General features: G+C 42.7%; 1 protein-coding gene across 3 annotated transcripts in view; it reads right to left on the minus strand.

Moving 5' to 3' along the window:
* Positions 1 to 2,979: 2,979 nt before the first annotated feature.
* LOC311224639 (von Willebrand factor A domain-containing protein 5A-like) overlaps positions 2,980 to 24,201 on the minus strand; it is a 147,376-nt gene continuing 126,154 nt past the window's right edge. The window contains exons 14-21 of one of the 3 annotated variants that reach the window (XM_084309708.1): positions 16,334 to 16,382; positions 16,150 to 16,291; positions 10,302 to 10,409; positions 10,030 to 10,089; positions 8,975 to 9,022; positions 7,579 to 7,721; positions 4,115 to 4,238; positions 2,980 to 3,704 (exon numbers count right to left, since the gene is read on the minus strand). In XM_084309708.1, the coding sequence (XP_084165834.1) occupies positions 3,625 to 3,704; positions 4,115 to 4,238; positions 7,579 to 7,721; positions 8,975 to 9,022; positions 10,030 to 10,089; positions 10,302 to 10,409; positions 16,150 to 16,291; positions 16,334 to 16,382 (754 nt within the window). In that variant the 3' untranslated portion in view covers positions 2,980 to 3,624. Of the gene's footprint in view, positions 3,705 to 4,114; positions 4,239 to 7,578; positions 7,722 to 8,974; positions 9,023 to 10,029; positions 10,090 to 10,301; positions 10,410 to 16,149; positions 16,383 to 24,201 lie in introns of all 3 variants that reach the window. The other 2 variants (XM_084309707.1, XM_084309706.1) reach the window with 2 other exon arrangements.

The following is a 24,201-nucleotide window of genomic DNA, read 5'->3' on the forward strand; positions in this document are numbered from 1 at the left end:
GTGTATAAGTCTGTAACTGTATTTTATGTGTTATGGACCCCAGGAAGAATAGCCCCAGCACTGCTGTGGCTAATGGGGATCCAAATAAACTTAAACTTAAACCTGAATAGCCGAAATAGTGGATGATGACTCCTTGTGTTTAATATACCTGGCCAGCAACTTCCCGGCTTTGTCCCCCGATTCAAAGTAATTCTGCCTGGCCCTAAACAATCCAAACTCGACCTTCTGTGAAAGGATACAATTATACTCATACTTTAATTGAGTTACAAGCCTTAAGTTATTTGGTGATATTTTTTGTTTGAGCTGACCCTCCGCAACCAGCAGCCTTTTTTCTAAATCGCCAATTTTTTTGGCGTTCTGCTTTTTCTTATATGATGCATATTGAATTACGTGACCCCTCACAAAAGCCTTCAGAGCTTCCCAAGCAACCCCTGCTGATGGCGCAGAAGGAACATTTGGGGGGGTCTAGCAGTGGTTGGTGTACTTCTATCCAGAACAGCATCCATAGTAATATTCATGTCCCCTGCCCATATGATTGGATAGTCACCCATGTCATTTAATTTACATTCCAGGTCAGTAAAAAACATTGGGACATCCCCATTAGGAGCATATGTATTGGCTAGGATAAATACTTTCCCCTGAATCTCAGCCAAAATAATAACAATCCTCCCTTCTTCATCTTTGAGTTCTCTGACATTTAAATTGCAGCTGTTTGTTCACTAGTATAATGACTCCCCTACTTTGACTGGTACCGGCACTGCAGAACACGTGACCCACCCATCCCTTACATAAGCGCTTTGATTCATCCAATGACAAATGACATTACTGCAAAAACATTATATCATACCTGGATGATTTCAATTTATAAAGTACCTTGTTCCTCTTGATTACATTACCCAAACCATTTACATTCCATGTGGCGAGGCACAGTTTATTATTATTCTGAGCAGACATGGGCGTGCAGAATAGTAATAATGACAGATGATATCCTGACAACTAAGTGAAGTATTTTTAACCATGTCGACAAACGCAGCTGGTTCAGATGATCTCGGGATTTACTGTCAACAGCAATGAATGAATGAATGAAAACTTTATTTAACAGATTGCAGAATGGGTACAATACAGTACGGCTCAATACATACAATTGTTAAGGGGATGCAGACCTGAGAAAGACGTTTGTCTTGTTTCCATCAGGGTCCCCCATTTTCAATTCATATAGACATTTATGACATACACAACATACATGACATTTATGGCATAGGGACATATAGGTATTTAGTACTGATACATTTGTAACATAACGGTATTCAAATATACAGTACTGTTACCCCTAGATCCTGACAGAGTATATACATATGATGGGGAGGGGACTGTACATTAGGAGGGGGTGGGTGGGTGGGAGGGAAATATACATACGGCGGGGAGGGAATATATACATGCGGTGGTGAGGAGACTGTCTATTAGGAGGTGGTGGGGGTTTTGGGCATTTACGGTGGCCAGTTTCGAATTGCAGCCTCCCGTAGGTGCTCTTTAAGAGCGGTTTTGAATGTGGGCAGGGATTCACATTCCTTTACAGCTTTGGGTAGGGCGTTCCACATTGTTGTGGCATAATTGCGAAACGTGTTTAGTCCCTTGTTTGAGCCGAATCTGGGTTTAACATGATTTGTTGAGCTTCCTCTGGTGTAGTGGTTGTGGTATTCACTGACCTTTGGGAAGTATTTTGACATGTACATGGGCACCCCGGTCGTATAGTGTATCTTGTAGACCAGGCCCATTGCAAGTTGCTGTACTCTGTCGTCTACTCTAAGCCATCCTAGGTTGGCAAAGTGGGCAGGGGTGAGGTGGGTTGGCACCACACGTTGGAAAGAGCTTCGTACCATATCCCTCACCATGGCATCTTTTTGTTGGTCGGTTGCCCTTACACAGTGCGTTGTAAACAGAGTAGTGGACAGTCATCAAATTTAGTGTTATTTTCATTATTTGGAAAGAAAAGGAGACGGGTGGTAGGCTTTGCTGATTTCACCTTTGTCTCTGCCTGCAGGAGCAACTGTCCTATTCCACTCCTCTACTTTGATGCTGGAAGAACACAGCATTCTGATGAAGATTCTAATGAAGAATCTTATGGTGTTCTTATTTTCCTCTCCTTAAGCATACAGTAAGCTAGTCTTTTGAGCGAGTTAGGTAGGGTCCAAAATTCCAATCCAGCATCATTGCGATATTATATACTGTAAATTGATAGCTTTCCGTCAATGGCTTTATAGATAAACAGATACTAATATTTACTTTGCCAGAGAACACCAACCCACTTTATCAAACACTGCAATGGTAGTGTTTAGGGGTTTAAGAGTGGAAGGAGCAGCATTTCTATAAATAATATTTTTATAATTCAACACTGATAGTGCTTCCACAATCCTTGTCCTACTAATCAAAGGGAAGCAGTCATGTAAACATCCCAGTTTTTATTTTTTCACTTTAAACAAAATGTCACTTTAAAAAATAGAAAGTCACTTTAAAAGGACTTAAAAGGTACTGTATAGTATAGTTTAGATACATTGAGTTAATAATTGTAAATTGTATAGTAGTATAGGAACCAGTTTCTCAGGAACTTAGCATGTATTTTTTTTTACCATGCATATCTTGTGTCTTACCTATTTTATTTTTTATATTTTTTCTATGCCTATTTTTATTATTGTATTTTGCAACATCAATGCGGGCATGACCACCCGCATTTCACTGTATGCCCTGGTATGTATGTGACAAATAAACCTTTTGATTCTTGTATCCCCTCCCATTTCCCCACATGGAATGCACCTGATTGGATAAACATGCTGCTAGTTGAGACATGCTGGTACTCTAGTGGGACATATAGTCGCTCAATGTTATCTATAGAACCTTTAGCTATAATTACCTTGATATGCACACCTCAAGTTTTCATGCCATGACTTTTTTTCGATTCAAACTTACTGTGGAGTCTTTAGACACTTCAAAAGTTACTTTTATTAAAGAACAAGAGGTAAACATGGGGCACTGATTAGCTCTAAAATTATGTAATTCTAGATTTAGCTTTGCACGATAGCCTGACCACAACAGACAGTAATGTAAGTAGGCTATAGATTACATTCATTTTCAGATTTTACAATTAGCTCTCAATGATAGTGTAGCATCATCCACAATATGGCAATAAGGACAGCATTAGGAATACAGTCATTGCTCCAAAGCCTTTTGTAGGACTACATTTGCATCAGGTTAGCTTTGACATGTTTCTTGTGCATTGGTAAACAAGGTGTAAGTTTGCATTTGAACAGATGTTTACTAAATGTAATATCCATTAGGAAAGTTTTGACAACTGCAGTACAACACGACTGACTGTATGAAAGTAAAACTCACAATGGAATATGTTATGAGGTTAATCTTTGGCACAGTGGGCTACTTCGCTAGAACTTCACTCACAAAGTAAACTGGTTTAATCTCGGAAGGTATTATTTTCTGTGAAGAACAAACATCAGGTTACACTTAAAAAATAAATTTAACATTTTGTAATAAAAGCTTCCATTTCTTGCTCCAAGACGTCCTCTTGGAGAGACGAGAGGGAGGCATACGATGGAGCCAGGCAGGAGGAACCTCTCAGAGTCCTAGGGCCTCTTTCTGCACCTTGCAGCCCAACAGAGCATTTCCAGCTTCCACACACTCTGTCACACATGGTGCTGAAAAACAGACACGATAAACTATCACCACAGAATACTTTACAGTAACCTAATCCCATGTGATGATAGACTGATTTATTTTATTGATTTATTTTTTTCTGCTTAACAATGTGCTTCATGTTTTTTTTGTGTCCTACATGTCAAGACCAAGTACCCTCAATACATCTTAATGGGACTAAATAGGATTATACAGAGCATTTGGAATGAAATAGCATCATGACAATTGTATTACAAGATAGACATCAAAATATATTTTGAAAAATATATATGAACATCTTTTTCATTCCCACCTAGGCCTGAAACCCAGAATATATATATATATACCGGTATGTCTGAGGCCAATCAATTGCTCTACAAGTGGTCTACAATTTGAAACCAACATGTCCAGTGTGACATACAGGACTCATTACCTTTCTGAGCACGGAGCCATGACACAGCCTTCATGGCCAGAATCTGCCACTCCTCCTCTGCTTCCATCTTGAAGCCATGGAGCCAGACCAGAGCCAGAATGGTGGCCCACACCTCCTTGCTCACCTGGTACGGGAGAATCAGAGAAGAGGGGAGGGAGAGAGAGGTAGAGAGAAAGGTAGACAGAGAGGACATTAAAGTCTGCGTGGAGTGAGCAGTCTGAAAAGTAGAGTGCTGGGTAACATGACATGGGTCTGGTGTTGCCATCTCTTCCAATCAATGGTTGTTGCCAGACGATGTCACACATGGGTTTTCATAACCGAGAAGGACGACAGTAGCTCAGGAGGTAGAGTGGTCGTCTGGTAATCGGAAGGTTCCCAGTTAAATTCAGGCTCCTCCCGGCAGCCTGTCCTTGAGCAAGATACTTAACCCCTAACTGCTCCCGATGAGCAGGTTGGCACCTTGCATGGTTGCTCTGCTGTCGATGAGTGAATGTGGGGCACAAGTTGTAAAGTGCCTTTGATAAGAGCACTATATAAATGCAGTCCATTTACCATTGGAGCCCATGTTGAGTGCAGAAGAATGTTCACCAGATTTGACAAACGTGTCCTTTTCTTCCCTCTCTGGAGGACAAGGCTGTGCACTTCTACTGCGGTGTCTTTCCTCACTGTAGCCACTGTTCCTCACATTTTCGGTAAAAACCTTTTCACAGAGGCTCCTAAAAGGTCACCACATTTGTTGCTAGTTTCTTGTATTTTCTTTTGTTATATAAAAAGGAAGTCACTAAGATAAAGAGTTCCCATTAGTGGGCAACACTAAGGTTATCTGTAGAAAAATAAATAAATATATATATTTTTAATCTACCTTTTCTCCCATTTTTCAATTTTTTCTCCCATCCCAATTTTCGTATTGTCCAATTCTTCCCTCCCGTCTCGAACGTTGCTAGACCATGCCTCCCACTGGTCGGCTGCAATGTGGACGAAGCCTTGCATCACGTGTCCCCTCCGGTACACGAGGAGGCAGCCGTTGCATCTTTTCACCTGTACAGCGCGATCTCTCAGTGGCGAGGAGTAACGCGTGGGAGGCTCACGCTGCCCCCGATACTTCCTGATTCTGCTGTACAGGCGCACCAACCGACCTGTAGGAGTCGCTGTCCACAACGTCCGATCCCCACCCACCGGCTTTCCCACCCCCTCATACTGCCAATTGTATTAGTATGAACGACCAGCCAAGCCGGAAGCAACGCCGAGAGCTGGGCTCGAACCCAGCATCTCCTGCGTTAGTGGCGAGCGCCTTGCCCACTGCGCCACTTAGCCACCCTCAATAAATAAATACATTGAAATAAATGTTCTGATTAGAATAGAATTGGCTCCACATCTGATATCACATTAGGAAAGAACAATGTTACCAAAAATAGCCTATTGAATTAAGAGGAAAAAATAACAATATATTAAAATTAGATCTAGAATAGTTTCTATAGGGAAGATTTGTTTATGTTCCTGTTCCATAGACTTCGAGGAGTTATATCCAATTGTTGAAAAGATAAAGAAGTGGCACATATGGGACCTTTAACAAAGAACAATGATGTAATGGACGGAGATGGGTTAACTTGTACATCAAGCATTTTGTCATCATCAGAGGGCTCACTAAACAGAAGACAACGAGGGGCGGTAACGTGCTAATTTGGATCTGAATGCAGCCAAAAGTTTATGCATCCTGGTTGCTGAGTAGCACAAGGTGGATAGAACACTGCATGACAATAGGCGTGTTCGAGATTGGCGAGGCGGTCGCAGATCTGCGCACGTTTTACTACGGCCTCGCCAAGCGCGTTGCATGACGGTTAGAATGTTGTCCGACTTGCTCTGAAAATCTGACGAGACAAGGCGCAAAAATCTCGTAGGAGCGAGCCAGGCACAGCCTTCAGAGCGAGGCTCCACAGTACCTCTCACCCGACTGCTCCACGCAAATGCATGATGGGAAACGACTTGCTATCTCTGCGCAAAGCGCCTATTGGCTCAGAAAAGTTGTCACCTGGTTGTCACCACCAACCACGCCCACAAGAGGAAGTTATGAGACGTTTGATTGATTGATTGATTGAAAACTTTATTAACCGATTGCAGAATGGGTACAATAATACAGTACGGGTCCCGTCTATCAGATATATGTATTATTATTGGATACAGGAGTTTGGGTACCAAGAGCTTCCTCAAATAACGTTGTCATCATATCATCATGATAAACTTCAAGCTGTCAGACACCAAATTATTTTTATCAGAGTAATGAATGCTGTCTTAATAACCATCTCTGCAATGAAGTTTATATCAAAATAACAATATATCAACCCCCCTGAACAAATGGTGATTGCTTCTTCAAGTCGATTCTACAGACGGACTGTTTCTATCATCGGAATTAAATAATTATAATGATAATAAATACGACAATTATGTTTTGCATTTATAGTCATGACTCAATGAGCAATCTGAGCATTACCGCTCTATGTACAGTACTCCTCTAAGCAATCTGGCTCTCAGTTAACCCAATCGCTAGATAGATGAACGAATTCCATATGAATCTAGTTCATTAACGATGCAGCAGCTGAGCTGATACTGTATCCCACACACACACGTGTCATCTGTTTTGCCTCAATATATACTGTATATATAATTCCGTTTAGCCTCAATATACAGTATATATATATTAAGCGACCTTGGATTCTATGAAAGGCGCTATATAAATTTGATCTATTATATAAAACAGAATTATTATATTATATTAAATAATATAAAACAGAATTATTCAGCAGTGTGTGTGTTGTGTGTGCGCTGCGGTGGCCAGGAGCGCGCAACAAGATGGTATACATTATGGTATATGAATAGTATATTCCACTATAGCAGTATATGGTGTGCTGTACATTTGAATCTAATCTAATTTTGCACACGGCCATTATAATGAGCTGGACAGGTGTGTATGTGTGTGTGGTGACGTGAATGCGTATCTGCCATGCGAGACTAGGCGAGCAGGCTGTTGTCAAATCTGAAGTGTCCGACGTTCTGACTCCTCCCCCGGCTGCACTCGTCTACTCTCGTCTATTTTCGAGGCGAGCCGAAATCAATCTCGAACACGCCTAGTGACTCACCTGTGCAGGCTTAGTCTTCTCCAGCTCCTCGCTGCTCTTCTCCAGTGAGACTCACCTGTGCAGGCTTAGTCTTCTCCAGCTCCTCGCTGCTCTTCTCCAGTGAGACTCACCTGTGCAGGCTTAGTCTTCTCCAGCTCCTTGCTGCTCTTCTCCAGTGAGACTCACCTGTGCAGGCTTAGTCTTCTCCAGCTCCTTGCTGCTCTTCTCCAGTGAGACTCACCTGTGCAGGCTTAGTCTTCTCCAGCTCCTTGCTGCTCTTCTCCAGTGAGACTCACCTGTGCAGGCTTAGTCTTCTCCAGCTCCTTGCTGCTCTTCTCCAGTGAGACTCACCTGTGCAGGCTTAGTCTTCTCCAGCTCCTTGCTGCTCTTCTCCAGTGCCACTGCCAGGGCCGGCTCCAGGAGCCAGGAGCCTGATGCTTTCTGGAGGGAGATCAGCTGCAGCAGGGGGTCTCTGCTGGGTGGAGGAGGGGGTTCTTCATGAGCAGAGGAGGAAATAAGAAGATTATTTATTGATCAGAACAATCTAAAATTAAAAGTCTGATTCATTAAACAGACGATTAACCCATGATCCTGCTTAATTGACACTGATGAAGCATCAATGGACATTATAGTAAGTACCAGTACTACATAGAAATAGGACATTGATTGATTGATTGATTGAAAACTTTATTAACAGATTGCAGAATGGGTACAATACAGTACAGCTCAATACACACAATTGTTAAGAGGATGCAGACCAGAGAAAGACTTTCGTCTTGTTTACATCAGGGTCCCCCATTTTCAATTCATCAGGAGTAAGTACCAGTACTATAGATTATAAATAGCGCCACTGTATAGTAAGTACTAGCACTACAGATTATAAATAGGACATCTAGTAAGTACCAGTACTATAGTTTAGAAATAGGACATTATAGTAAGTACAAGTACTAAAATAGCAACACTGTATAGTAAGTAGGGGTGTAACGATGCATCGAAATGCATCGATCCTCGAACATCGATTTGAAAATGTTAGAATCGATTAGAATCAAAATTAAAAAAAGAATAATAATCAAAAAAAAATTCTTTGAATGTTTAAAAAAAAAAAAAAGTGTGTATTGTTTTTATTTACCTATAGTCCATTCATGCTGAGTGAATCAGTTCCCCCAGCCACATTTGTGTATTCAAAAACGTTTGGGGAATTAACTGATAGAAAATGTATCGAATCGAATCGTGATCAAATGAAGAGATTTCATGATGCATTGAATCGTTGCCTGAAGAATCGTAATCGAATCTAATCGTTGAGGTAGAATCGTTACACCCCTAATAGTAAGTACCAGTACATTTACATTTAGTCATTTAGCTGATGCTTTTATCCAAAGCAACTTACAAGTTTTGTACGACAAGTCAGTAGGAAGGGTACAACACTTATCAGCCGAGTAACAATGTTCATTAAAGTGTTCAGACTTGAGTGCTACAGTGTTGAGTGTAAGTAAGTATACAGATTAGAAATAGCAAAACTGTATAGTAAGTACCAGTACTACAGATTAGGAATAGGACATACAGTATAGTAAATACCAGTACTACAAATTAGAAATAGGACATAAAGTATCAGTACTACAGGTGTAGAAAGAGCAACACTGCACTGACATTTCCAGTATGCAAAACAAAAAAGACTTCAGATAACATGGACAACACATGTATAGGCCTGTATAAGGGTACAGTATATACTGTAGCTGGGCCCACTGACCCGTTGCTTCCAGCTCTTCTTCATCATCTCCATCTTCCTCCACTTCTGCTGCAGGTCAGAGGACCAAAGTGGAAAACAAAGTTTTCTGTGTTTTTATCTTGGAAAAGGTACGTAACATCATGGTTTCATCCTGTGCTTTCACACATCCCAGGGCATTACACTTGTGCGAACTATTGGCTGCAACACATTTTTATTTCCCTGGACCTGTGATTCCTGGCTAGCCATAGCACTGTGATTGGCCCTTTTCACGTGTCATCGCAGGGTAAAGTCAGGCTTAATTAATGAGATTCATTTTGAATGAATGTATTGTCCGTTATCAGTGGCATAATAGACATCAGAAAGCTAAAACATCAAGACATCACCACATGGGTGTATTTACACAACAAAGGATTGGCTCAACTCACAGGACTCAAAGCTTAAACCTCCAGGAGAGGTGTTGGCCAACAGCTGGGCTAGTGGTCCGTATCCGCTTCCATTCATTTTTGCTAAACTAGATTAGTTTAGATAATTTTGTACTGAAGGCATAGAGAGGAAATTGGTATCTATCTTCTTGTCTGACTCTGGAGAAGACAGTAAGCGCATTTCCCATAATGTTAGTATGTTCCTTTAAATCAAAGCAAACAGCCGTCTCTGGAATTCCAGAAATTGTTAAAAAAAAGTTAACCCTGATTATGCCAGAGCCCGATGAGTCACCACCAAGCAGCACCAGAAGAACATGATCCCATTCCATTTATGATGTGCGTGTGCCAGGGCCCTTGTATTGAGCATGTCCTCTCACTGAAACGGCTGACACACCTAAATGGAGTGGGACCTGAGTCACCACAGAGCAGCACCAGAAGAACATGATCCCACTCCATGTAGGTGTGCCAGGGCCAGGGCCCTTGTATTGAGCATGTTCTCTCACCTAAATGGAGTGGGACCAACCATTAATGTTATTAATCACACCTGTGTTTACCCTGCGATGACGTCTCAAAAGAAATGGCCACTGTGTAAAGGGCCAATAATTGATCATTATGGGGGATCTAGACAAACAATGACAATCCAACATAAATTACCTGAGTCACTACAGAAATCTTCAGCCGAATCAGTGGCTATGTCACAGGACATGAAATTACCTGCAGTTGAAAATGTGTTTAGGTTATGAAATACATGGTTCTGTGTCACAGAGTTAAATGTTTCAATGATGTTTACATGTGATCACAATCACACCAAAACAATCTGGGTGGATATATATTACAATTATATATTACTCAGTGTAAGAGGGAAAATATGTTTTTATTTTTATTTTGGGTGAGCTGCCCCTTTAATATAGTAAGTAGCTACTTACGTTGCATCATTGGAGGACCACAGCTAAATGCCATCGGGGGACCCCCGCCCCGCTGTCTAGCAGGCATAGACATAGCACAATAGTTACCCCGACCGGTATACCCTGAGACTGAGGGGAAGAACAAGACCATTAGATGAAGAACAGAAAAACATTTCGTAAAGTGCTTTGAACCAGAGATCAGTGGTCTAGTTAGTATACATATGCCATTTATGTTGTGTCGATCTTTGTGCAGTTATGAAACATAAACAGTTTTAAACTTTTACAGAAGTGGCACATTATTGATCAGTTTCGTACACAGTATGTATTCCAAAAGGCATGCGATTCCAATAACTGCAATATTGTAATATTTTTTCAAACATTGGTTAATGGAGAAATTAATGTCTTCTCCAGTGGGAACACAGCCATAGGTTAACACCCTATGGATTCACTTTAAAACACCAACACACTTAACATCACAATTCATATAGGTTTCAACTACAATGGTAGCTAGGGCTGTTAGCCCAATTTGCCTAGCTTGATTACCTCTAGTTTACCTAGCTTGATTAGCTCTAATTTACCTAGCTTGATTACCTCTAGTTTACCTAGCCTGATTAGCCTAACTACCGTACTTAAGGCTGCGGTTACATGAAAGGGAAAACGTCAACGCTTCATTTCACTTTTCTAAACTTTGCGTTTATGCAGTCAGGTTAGACGCCGTTTGTCTCCTGTATGCCCTCAGGTCGCTACAGGTTAGGGCTGGGCGATATAACGATAACGATAAATATCGCGATATATTTTAATAATCGATATCGAATATCGAAATAAAATAAAAAATCGATTTTTTTTTTTACCTGCAACAGGGCAGTTTTAAAACCAGAGACAGTGGACAGACTTGTCTTTCTTGCCTGCAACTTAAAGTAATGGCTTTGCTTGTCCAAATGACAATACTGACCAAATTCAGATTTCTTTTTCTCTTGTCCATTTATTTTGTTTGCTTTCCAATTTAAAATACATTTTGAAACCGTCTGTACACAGTAGGCTATGTGTGCTAGCAGAACTAGACTCCAGTCACGAGTCACAGTGCACATGTGCGGTGGTTTGTCCACCAAAAAAGCGCCAAAAGATCGAAAATAAACTAGCAGAGCCAGAACTGTTCAACTCCTCTGGAGCCACAGCCAGAGAAGCCGGTTTACTTTAGCTTTTAAACCAGCTGCAGCCTGAGAACTGGAGTGTGAGGGGATGTAACACTAAAGATGGCGGCAATGACAAAGAATTGCTGCAAAATAAACATACATCTGTTGTTAAAAAATAAAATAAAAATAAATTATACTTATAACAATTCGATAATTATCGATAGAGAAATAAAATAAAATTATCATATCGTTATCGCGATATGATTTTTTTCCATATCGCCCAGCCCTACTACAGGTCCATTCAAACCAGACACACACGCTTCACAAACAGTTTTTTCCCCACAGCAGTCCTGAACACCCTGGCCCGCCCCCCTTTGCACAGACGGGCAAGCATCTGTCACTGACTGACACTATTACCGTGACTGTCCTATATGTATTTATGTATATATGTATTTATTGTGGGATTGGGAGGTGGGCGTTTTTGATGTTTGATGTCTGTTTCATGTTGATGTAACCAGTGCTTAACAATCTGTACCGAAAACAATTACCACCAACCATTGTTGTGTGGCATTAAAGTATCTTGTTATCTTATCTTGTTATGCGCGGGAGGTATTTGTCGCGTGCACAAGCCAGAGAGAGCACAGAGCTCACGTGTGTAATAATGCAGGACCTGTCGCAGAGGTCTTTAATTGGCATGCAACGACACTCAATGTTAGCGTGTGTGTGTGCCTAAAAGCACAGCAGAGAATTATGGCATCATTAACCGAACTCAGCCCAACGTCTTTTCACCGTCCATTATTTTCTGCACGTCGGCAGATCTATGTCGGTGTACATTACTCCACTTCTCCTTAAACTTATATTACGATACCATTTCCAATCACAGCTAACGAGCAAAACCTGCTCTCTCGTAAATTACACACTGGACTGTAGCCTTTTTTCTCCTGCTCCAACAACTGTCTGGCATTTAGTACCGTCTATACAGCGCGATAAAAGGACATATAATAAGCGCCTTTGTATTGTAAGTAACCGTTGCATTTGTACTGTGTTCATTCAATACATATAGTTCTCATGGCGTGAGAGGGACGAGGAGTTGTGATGATGATCCCAAGATAATAAACGCCTGTTTATAAAGAACCGACCTGTGTCCGTGTCGTTGGGGAGAGAGCTACAGCCTATACAGGTCTATCGGTCTATTCTACATTACGCTTGTCACAGAGACAGACTTTTCGGAACCTTCATTTTGGGAGAAATAAATAATACGTTTAATAATAAGTAAGACAACGGATACGTTTAACGAATTCCATATAAATCGATCGTTTATTATCCGTGGCCTGCCGTGTTTTTTTGACTTACCGGTAAGTCTATAATCATTCATCTGGACCTTCAGAGCAGTTTGTCTCGAACATTGGCTATAGGCTTCGAAACAATTGAATAGGCTAAACTTCGTTTTAAACTTCTTGAATTCACATTTCTTTAGTTTGCAATAATGCAACTGCAAGCCAATGTTCAGAGACATTACCTTTTATTGGTTAGGTTTAACGGGAGTATTTAACGCTCGGACATTCCAGCTGGCTAAAGTGATATTACCAACCCGTATAGGGTTGATATTAGGAGTCATCATAATCGGACTTTATAGAGTGAAATAGGACATCATGAGCAATGTAAGAGAGCACAATAACACATGTCCTCTTTTCACGCCCTGTCCGGGGTTTCTAAATTCATGAAAATGTCCGGGTTTTTCAGTTTCAGTTTCACGGCACTTTGCAAGCGTCTGAAGGCTCGGGGGCTGCATTTCACGCCGAAGATATAACTTACAGAACTAAAATGCTATTTGTTGCCGTTCAAATGCCATCTGACTCGACAAAATCCGTTCATCGGTTCTCGAGTTACATGCAGATACGTCAGGCGAGCGTCTTTTTACGCGAGCGCGTCAGATTATCACCCCGGACTCCCTGATATTAGGAGTCATCATAATCGGACTTTATAGAGTGAAATAGGACATCATGAACAATGTAAGAGAGCACAATAACACACAAACACATTACATACCTCCCCATCCTCCCGCTTCCCCAAACGAAGGAATAGAAAATAAAAAAAGCATTACCTTTGTGAAGCTGCTGGGCAATACACGGAGTGGTAACTAAACATATTGTTTAGGCTTCAGCTCAAACTCCAATCAAATAATACTAGTCGCTCTTATGTAGCTATAGGCAATAACAAATAAATGAAGTCATGTCTCTGACCAGACCAGGAAATTATTATGTAGCCTGGGAGTAAAAGAAATAATTATATATATATACACACACACGCATATATACATACATGACATACCCGTCCGTTCGAGGGAATGCTTTGATAACGAAAATTAAGCTTATATAATAATAATAATAGAATAATAAAAGTATTGTAATAATAATTTAAAAGATAATAGGCTATCTTCAGTCAACCTTAATTTAGGCTATGGTCCTAGTGCTGCATTTAAAGAGGAAAAATCAAGCATAGTCTATATTAATAAGAGAACAATTTATTTATTTGTATTCTTATTTATTTACTCTTCCCCCCCCCCCCCCCCCCCCCCCGCTGGTAGTATAAAAAAAAGGGGGGAAAAGGTATCTCCAGTTTGGCGAATCGTTCGTTCATGCCGCTGTTCATCTTATTAATAATAGGCGCCGATAGAATGTTTGAAAGTGACGGGTTGTCCTCCATGCGTTGCTCACTAGTGCCTCCCCTGCTCACTAGCGTATTTTACATCTTGAGCAATAATATTTGCGTTTTGTTCTAGCAGCGTTCTGTGATATCATCATCTGTCATATCAAGGGCTCGCGGACGTCGGTGTCTACTGCGCATGGGCGTTGGGCGTGAACGGCTCCGTATCTGGCTCGCGCAGTTTACATGGCACTGTTGCAAGGGAGTTTTGAAAATGAAAACCCCCTTTGAGCGTTGCCGCTAGGAAAACGAAAATGCCTGTGTGGTAAAATCCAAACATAATATCATCAAAGATCTAATCAAACTGTTGTGTAAAAGTCTTAAAGAAACAGTCAAAATGGAACAACAATCAAACTAAGGTATTATATTTAGGGATAACAGCTGCCTGAGTGAATCAACACAAGAATCCTCCCAACAGATGGTGTCCCGGGCCACTTAAAATAGCCGGCTGTAAAAGCTAAAATCTGAGTAGTAACTTGTGTGTTTACTGAGGTAGAATGTTTATAACAATAGAACCATCTGGTTCCTAGGGTGGGACAGGAAGGATTTCAGATAAGTCCTAGCAAACACAAAGAGGTGATGAGGTTAAAAGGGTCAAAGCGCCCATGAAGTGTTATCAGCTGCTTTACGGCCTGGGGGACACACACATTCAGACACACACACACACACACAGAAAGACAGACACACACACACACACACACATAGACACACACACACACACACACGCACAGACACATAGACACACACAGAGACAAATAGATACACATACATATATATATATATATACACACACCCAGATCAGAGATATGAGCATTTTGTACTGATCTGAACTACAGTTTGCAGAAATTCAATGTCTACAATTAGTTAATGTGTCTGTGCTGTTTCCAATTTATGTTCAATTTGATTAATTGATGGTTTTATATTCTGATCTATTCTCTTCTATCCAGTTCTAATTTAATCTGTTATTCAGTTATATTCTATTCTAAAAGAATGATTAAAGTCAACAGACTTAGTGATAAAGAAATATATCTGTGTTTATGTGGGCAATTGTAATTCAAATATAGATATTAGGAAATGAAAATGATGCAATGTTTAAGGTAGATTGTTAGTATTAAACAAAGGACAGTATATATTGTTGACTGTAAGGACAGCCTCCGTTTGCAGTTATGTGAAGGGGGTTGGGCTATTAAGCCAAACCCCTATTTTTCAAATACCAGCTTAGCAGTCCTGGGATTGGAGGAAAGAATCTGGTGATGTCATTCTGATGACATCACAAGATTATGCAGGTCTGGCTATAAGATCTGGGTGTGTGATGGGGGAGGGGGACTCTGAAACAACCCAACCCACAGGACAAGACCTCTCCACCATCTCATCCACAAAGCAGGCAACAAGGACAACCTTGTTTCCCTCTTGGAGGGAAAACCAAGTCTTTGTTATCAAACAGAGACTTTCAACAACTCAACAACTAGCATTCTCTTCTTTAGTCTGGTTGTATCACTCACGGCATAGTGTTTGTGATCACAACTATAGCATTTTCTTATTGTAATTTGTATACACTCTTAAACTTTCATTAAACAACTGTTATACTATTTTTCCTCCTAATTCCTTCTGCCTGCACCGCTCAGTTTGAAGAGAAGTGATTCCCAGAGCTTTAAAGTATTGAATCACAACGCAGAGTACTAACGCATCCCGGTTCTGAGCAGAGCAGAACCGAAATAGCTTGGGAAATCCACTTCACCTGCCAAAACGGCGTTGCCTTTTAAATTGGACATGCAAACAAAATAATTCGAAAATGAAACGTTGTAAGTGTAACCAGGGCCTAAGCGACTCCTTTTTCTGTGTTGCTGCCTTGTCCCGACGGCTGTCATAAGGCCCTCAATTATTGCCATATGTACTGTGTACATTATAAGTACATTATAGAAGCTTTTAGTGGAATTGCATTGCTAGGGAACAGCTTGGACAGCAGTCCATTTAGAATGTGTATGTTGTCAAGTTGAAATAGTCTACAGTACACACACACACACACATACTGGGTGTCGGGATGTTTCTCCTTAACAGCGGCCCTTGCACGGCCTTCCCGTCGCCTTTGTGAACAGCGATGAAGGCAGTGAACGCACTGCTCACTCCTGATTGGACACTGAGATCCACCACCTTTTCCTTCACTCCTCCGCCCTCCCCTCTCTCTCCTCTCTCCTCCTCCTCTCGTTCCTCCATCTCCAGGGAGCGAATCAGAGTCCGAGCTGCAAGCCTGTGAACAGTCAACCTGGTGGAGAGGGGGAGAAAACAAATTTAATTCACAACATGCCACATCAGACTGCCCCAAAAACAAGTACTGAATGATCTTTTTCATCTTCCTCAGCCAAAGTCTTGTCACTCGCATGAGTTGTGGTTCCTGGCCCAAATTCACTTGGCAAAGAACATCCTCAAAAACACAAAAACATTGAAAGATGCTATAGATAATATTCAGCCACTAGATGTCACTAGAGCACAAGCATGTCATTTATCCAATCATGTGCATTCCACATAGGGCAATGGGAAGTAGGGCTACATGCAGCAACATGTAAACAACAACATTCATTTTGGATCTGCAAAAAACCTTTAAATGATACATTTATTAAATATGTTGACAGAATCCAGCTATAGGGCGACAATAATGTGGTCAAGAGGCATGGTTTCTATCTTTAGCCTTTAACTGGCGTGGTTTATTTATTCACATGGTATGAGCAGCAGTTCTAGAGTTCTCCTCTCACTGAGAGGCTGGGGGGAAAGAGGTAGAGTAGGAGGAGACATCTCTATTTATACTTGCCACCTGGTGGTGTTCTTGAGTGGCTCCGCCTAGAGCGCCCTCTAGTGGAAACAGTTATATATGCAGTTAGACAGTTACTAACAATCCTACATAGAACCTCTGGCTTCAACACTCCCACTTAGGGTTGTATTAGCATACTGGATAACTTCTCCGAAAAACATTTTACAAAGTAAATAATATAATCCAAAACATCAACAGAGTATGGCAGTCAATATTTACACATTAAACATGACCTTTGCAAATCCCTTCAATTTTAATTTGGAACAGGTTTGTACAGGAACCTGTCTGAAGAAGTCCACCATCATCCCTGTACCAAAAAAATCTACGCCCGCTTGCCTCAACGATTACCGCCCTGTAGCCCTCACCTCCATAGCCCTGAAGTGCTTTGAGAAGCTAGTGAAGGGCTACATCTGTTCCTCCCTCCCCATCAACCTGGACCCTCTGCAATTTGCATATCGCCCCAACAGGTCCACGGAGGACGCCATAGCCCATGTGCTGCACACAGCAGCATCACACCTGGACAAGAGGCAGGGGAACTATGTGAGAATGCTGTTCATCGACTACAGCTCAGCATTCAATACCATAGTCCCCTCCAAACTCATAGCCAAGCTCAGGGACCTGGGCTTGAACTATGACCTCTGCCAGTGGGTCTTGGACTTCCTGACGGGCAGACCCCAGGTGGTAAGAGCAGGCAACTGCACCTCCTCATGCATCACGCTCAACATAGGAGCCCCCCAGGGCTGTGTTCTGAGCCCCCTCCTCTACTCCCTGTACACACATGACTGCGTAGCACAGCGGAACAACAACACCATCATCAAATTTGCTGATGACACAGTAGTGGTGGGCCTGATCTCTGCCAACGACGAAAGGGCCTACCTGGAAGAGGTAGAGAACCTGTCACAGTGGTGTCAGGAGAACTGCCTCTCCCTGAACGTCAGCTAAACAAAAGAGATGATTGTGGACTTCAGGAGGTCGGGGGTCAAGGACTACAGCCCCCTCAGCATCGACGGGGCACCGGTTGAGAGAGTGAACAGTTTCAAGTACCTCGGAGCCCACATATCCGAGGATTTGACATGGACCACACACATTGACAGTGTTGTGAAGAAGGCACGACAACGCCTCTACTTCCTCAGGCGCCTAAGGAAGTTCCAAGTCAGTCAGAAGATCCTTAGGAACTTCTACTCATGTACAATAGAGAGCATCCTGACTGGCAACATCACCTCCTGGTTTGGGAATAGCACTGCACAAGACCGTAGCAGACTACAAAGAGTGACACGTTCAGCCGAACGCACAATTGGAGGGGGGCTTCCCACCCTCCAGAACATTTACAACAAGCGGTGCAAGGGGAAGGCTAAGAGAATTATTAAGGACTCGAGCCACCCGAACAACTGCCTCTTTGAACTGCTGCGGTCAGGCAAGCGATACCGGAGTCTTAAGGCGAGCACAGAAAGACTCAGAAGAAGCTTCTATCCCCAGGCCATCAGGCTGCTAAACGAACAATAAACACTATGCAACAACCATCAAATGCACACAGCACACACACCCACACGCACACACTCACTTAAACAAACAACACACTGCAGCACCCACTCTCCACACTTTAGATCACACAAACACACTTTATATTTATTGATAAAGGATTTGCACTACAACTCGTACACCTACTGTAAATTGTACCTAAATTGCACCTCATCCCATTTCTGCCTTGCACTATATAGTATTGTATATTAGTACACTGCACAGTATTGTATATTATATGGTAACTCAGTTACGTCTATTCTGCATCGAACATTGTACATATGTCTATACTGAACACTGACCTCATTTTTCTTTTACTTCTAATTTACATGCTATACTATGTTATTTTATTTCATACTTATCTTGTCTTGCACAGTCTCTGGAGCGTAACAGTAAGAAGCATTTTGTATAAAAGTATTCTGTACTTCTGTATGACAACTATTAAAGAAACTTGAAACTTGAAACATAGTGTCTGCTACCCTGTCGTCCGTTGGACAGTAAACCAGTGTCATTCTTTCTTCTCTGATGACAGATCTGATGATGATATTTTCTATATCGACATGTTTACATCTATGTCGACACACTGGGTTCCTAGCACTCACTATGGTTCCCTGGTTGCCCTCATAAACAACAGTCTTCATATATACACAGTGTCCATCATTTTAAATGATGTTGACAAAACGCCCCTCATCTTCAAAACCACCATATTCGGTATAGAGGATACATTCCAATTACCTATTACATATTAAGCAATAGGGCTGCAACGATTAGTCGACATAATCGACAATGTTGATTATGAAAAATCGTCGACGAGATATTGTTGCGTCGATTAGTCATTAAAAAAAAAAAAGTATAATTTATTTAAAAAAAATTTGCACTACCTATCTTTGTGAAAGTGGCTTCTCAGCTCTGGTCCAGCCAGCTGAAGACTTCTTAGCTTAACATAACAGACCGGCAGTAAGTTTGGGGGAACTAATGGGATAACTGGGGATGTTGTTTGGTCCTGACAAGAGTCTCAAAGCAACTCTGAGGTCATGCTCAATGTCCAATCTGTTCCTCTGCTCTGTCTTCAGCTGGACCAGAGCTGAGAAGCCACTTTCACAAAGATAGGTAGTGAAAAAAAAAAAAATATATATATATTTTAATATAATTGTTTTTCGATTAGTCGACTAATCGAAAAAATAATCGACAGATTAGTCGACTACCAAAATAGTCATTAGTTGCAGCCCTATTAAGCAATATACTCATAATCTTATCTCCATCACTTCGAGCAGTTGTTCTGGATAAATACACTCCTGTATGGTCATAGCTAGAGCCATATATTCGGCTTCACAAGTTGATAGTACCACTGTGGGCTGCTTCTTTGTTTTCCACGAAACCAGTGAGCTGTCTGTTCAAACTCACACAATATCCTGTGGTACTCCTTCTATCTGTGGTGTCAGCTGCCCAGTCTGCATCACTGTGGGCTTTAAGTCCTAGACCCTCGCTGCTCTTTCTGAAACACAATTGTTTATCTGCTGTACCTTTAAGATAACAAAAGACATGTTTTGCTGTAATCCAATGCTCCTGTGGGGTCAGCAAAATGCTGTGACAGTTTACTCACTACAAAACATAGGTCAGGGCGGGTACATGTTGTTAAATAAATGAGGCTACCCACAGCTTCTCTGTACATTTTTACATCCGTCAGTTTCTGAGCATCCTCCTGATAGTCTAGTTTTTGATCACATGGTGTTTCCCTTGATCTACATTCTTGCATGTCAAAACGTTTCAGGGTCTTTTCCACATGGTTAAATCATTGAGAACATGGTAAGTCATCCACCTTTGTATTTAAACATGGGATCCATTTTTGTATTTAAACATGGTAAATCATCCACCTCTGTACTTAAACATGGAATTAAACATGGTAAATCATCCACCTCTGTACTTAAACATGGAATTAAACATAGGATCCATTTCAGTATTTAGACATGGACACCTCTGTACTTAAACATGGAATTAAACATAGGATCCATTTCAGTATTTAGACATGGACTCTAATCAGGTATTTAAACCTGGATTCTACTCCTCCCGTATTTAAACCTAGAGTATCATCCTCCTGCATTTAAGCAGTGTAGCCACCCTCCCTCAGTATTTAAACATGGAGTACCCTCCTTCAGCATTTAAGCAATTAGTCACCCTCCTTCAGTATTTAAACATGGAGTACCCTCCTTCAGCATTTAAGTAGTTAGTCACCCTCCTTCAGCAATTAAGCAATTTGCTACAAACCATACTTTGTATTTGTCGTGGCCTTCAATACCCTCCTGGATTGAATACACCCATTTCCCTCCCACTGTCTGTCTGCCCTCTGGTAACTTGGTTGAATGCACCCATTTCCCTCCCACTGTCTGTCTGCCCTCTGGTAACTTGGCTGGAGCAAAGATGTGGTTGTCCTCTAGGGACCTCATCTCCTCATCCCTTGCTCTCTCCCATTTACTTGATTCGGGGGACAATGTGACCTCTTTAAAGGTCGGGGTTACCCCACTGACTACCCTGTAGCAGTAATCAACGGGGGTAGGTGTACTGTCCTCCTCGTCACTCCCTTTCCGGGCATAGTCTGTCAGATACTTTGGGGGTTTGTGTTCCCTTGAGGGATACCTCCCACTAGGCCTGCCGCGATAAGCAATAAATCGATTAATTGCCGCGATAATTAAAATGAATGCAATGATTTTGACGGGCGCGATTAATTGCTATTTGCGTGTTTGTTTGAGGCGGAACCAGTGCCCCTTGTCAGTCACTGTCCGTGTTGGGAGGCGGGCCGCTGGCTTTACTACAGAGCACAGCACAGGAGCTCCGTGGGGCTAACGTTACCCCTCATTGTGTCTATTCTACTAGCATTAACGTTACTCATACAAACAATCAATAGCGAGTTATATTGATCACGCTATGTACGATAGCCATGCTAAAAAGCTAGCACAACATTAGCACCCAACCTAACAACAAGCCTTAACAAGTCAGCAATCTTTTTGCGAGACTAAACTCTCCGCTCGGTGGCAAATTGTGTTGATGTCGGTTTTGTTTAATCAATAAATGAGGCAGAATACACAGTGACTGTATCCTTTGTTTATTGCACTTGTGCCTGCTGCAAACATAATGATTATGAAATCCTATGCGAGACATTAAAGATGGCAGCGTTCTGTTTTCGTTCAGACTCCCTCAGACTCTCCAACGAGTGACGCGTCTCTATTCTGACCAGTGGTCTGCAGTGTTTCACGTGACTTTTCTGGTACCACTTCTACCAATAAGATGCATGCATCTCACTTCTACTCGCTTGGAACCACGACAGAGCAGGGACTAAAAAAGTACCTGATAATCACAACAATACTTCCGGTCCGGTCGGTGGGCTTCAAAATAAAAGTCTAAAACACCGGAAAAGACGGAGCGGTGGGCTTCAAAATAAAAGTTTTGGGAAATACATGTATCCAAAAAAAAAAATCTCTAACCGGTCGCAATAATATCGCTTATCGCGATATTTTCCGGGGCAATTAATCGCCCAGCAAAATGTGTTATCGTGGCAGGCCTACCTCCCACTGCTTGGGGCACTTGACGTCACCCTCGGGTGCTCCTCGTCACCGCCCTCCGGGGGTGGCTGACTGTCTGCCTGCACGACGTACTAAGTACACTGGGCTGATGTGTCTCTGTTTCTACACACCTCACTCTGGAGTCCAGCTCTGGCTCCTCTGTCTGTGTCTCGCTCTCACATGTTGCCTTTGTGACAAACTCGACTAGCATGTGTTTCTGCACTCTCCCTTTACCGGGATGATAAATTAGGAAAGCGGGGCTTCCCTTGTCGTGTCCTACAAAAAGTCCTTTTACACATCTGGACTTGGGCTTTCCCCTGTCCTGCAGGTACGCATAACACACTGATCCAAATCGGTGCCTTCTGGCTAGATTACACTTCTTTTCTGTCAGTGCTGTATACAGGGTGGTGCCCGAGTGCTTATTAAAGCACCTGTTTCTGGTGTAAGCGGCTTCTTGCACCGCATAATGCCATAGGCTCTTAGGTACTATCTACTAGCTTACGCCTAGCCATTTCGAAAAGGGTGCGCCATTCCCTCTCTGCCACTCCGTTCTGGTGTGGGGGATATGGACGTGACGTCTCGTGTCTTATCTTGTACCTTCTCAACAGTGATTGAAACTCTCGGTTTGTGAACTCGGTTTCGTTGTCGGACCTCAAGCATCCTACGTTACCATAAGGGGCTACGTCTGCCAGGAATTTCTCCGTGGCCTGGAGTGTGTCATTCTTTGCTTTGAGAAAGTAAACAAACACTGCCCCTGTGCACACATCTGTAAAAGACTGTACACATCTAAAGCCTCCTATGGACTCATTGCTTACTGGACCGGCTAGGTCCGTGTCAACTAATGCAAATGGTACCCTTACTTTTTCTGTGGGATTTCTGTTTCTCGGTTGAGTAAACGTCCTCATTTTGCACACTGCACAATTTTGTCAGGTCTACGCTTTTCACCCTCAATGTGCATGCCTTCTGTCACTGCTTGCAGTTTCAGTAAATCCTCATAATTACAATGATCCATAATCTCGTGCCATGTCTGAATATCATGACTGGCCGTCACGGTACACATATCATTATTATCATTACACTGGTCGTTGTCATTACACTCCGTTTGCAGATAATATATTCTCTGGTACATCTCTATGTCAAACCGTGTACCGTCAGGTTCTACAAGAAAATGTTTACCTTTATCGAAGAATACCTTGGCACCGCTTGCAGTAGCAGCTATTACAGAGAATAGTCCTTGTGGGAACGATGGTACGTAGAGAGCGTTCTTTAACGTCACCGTACGCCGGCGCCCCCTACTGTCCGTGAGGCAAACCTGTGCGTCTCCTCTCTCTTGCGCCAACCCGTAGGTGCGCCTCCCGTCTGCCAGCTCCATGCTGTGCCTCTCCGGGTGGAAAGTGTTGTCAAAGTTCTTGAACAGACTCCTGTCGTTGATGACATGGGACGACGCACCTGTGTCCACGATCAGTCCCCTCCTCTGGGCCCGCTGCAGCTGTGCCGGCCCGGCGATGCACGCCGTCCACGCCCCGAAAGCGTAGTCTTCCTGTCCCGTTATTCTCCGGGCGTCATCTCGATCCGTCTCACGTCGACCGTCGCTGCCATCGTGTCCGCTGCCGCCATCTTGTCCACAGTGGTCATCTTGTCCATAGCCGCCATCTTGTCCACAGCCGCCATCTTGTCCGTAGCCGCCATTTTTTCCGTGGCCGCCATCTTGTCCATGGTTGCCGTCTCGTCCATGGCCGCCATCTTGTCCATGCGCGTATCGCGGGCTCTGGTCGTGTTTCTTCATGCACGCTCTGTCTGTGTGCCCCGTGGATTTGTGCAGTCGCTTCTCCGATGGCCTTTCTCTCCGCATCGCCAACACGCCAGTTCCGCCGTGGTCCTGGTCCTCTCCCTTGGCGTCGCCCTTTAGCACCCTCTCTCCCGCCTCCGCGGCGGCTGGGTGGGTATCTTCTTAACTTGGCCTTGAACTGTCCCAGCGCTATGTCCACTGAACAGTGTTACCAGGAGTGTGAACGGTTTGTACAGCTCCGGTAGTCCTCTCATCATCATCGCCATCATTAGCCCATCGCTTGGTGCTTCTCCTGCACTCCTCAATGGCGTCGTGATCTGCTCCGCTCTGTTGACATATTCGGTCACAGTCTCGGTGTGCCCCTTCCTCAGGGCCGTTAGTGCTATGTAGAGGGCCATGACTCGGGGTCTTC

The sequence above is a fragment of the Notolepis coatsorum genome, assembly GCF_963971535.1.
Source record: "Notolepis coatsorum genome assembly, chromosome: 3".
In the NCBI taxonomy this organism is placed as follows: domain Eukaryota; kingdom Metazoa; phylum Chordata; class Actinopteri; order Aulopiformes; family Paralepididae; genus Notolepis; species Notolepis coatsorum.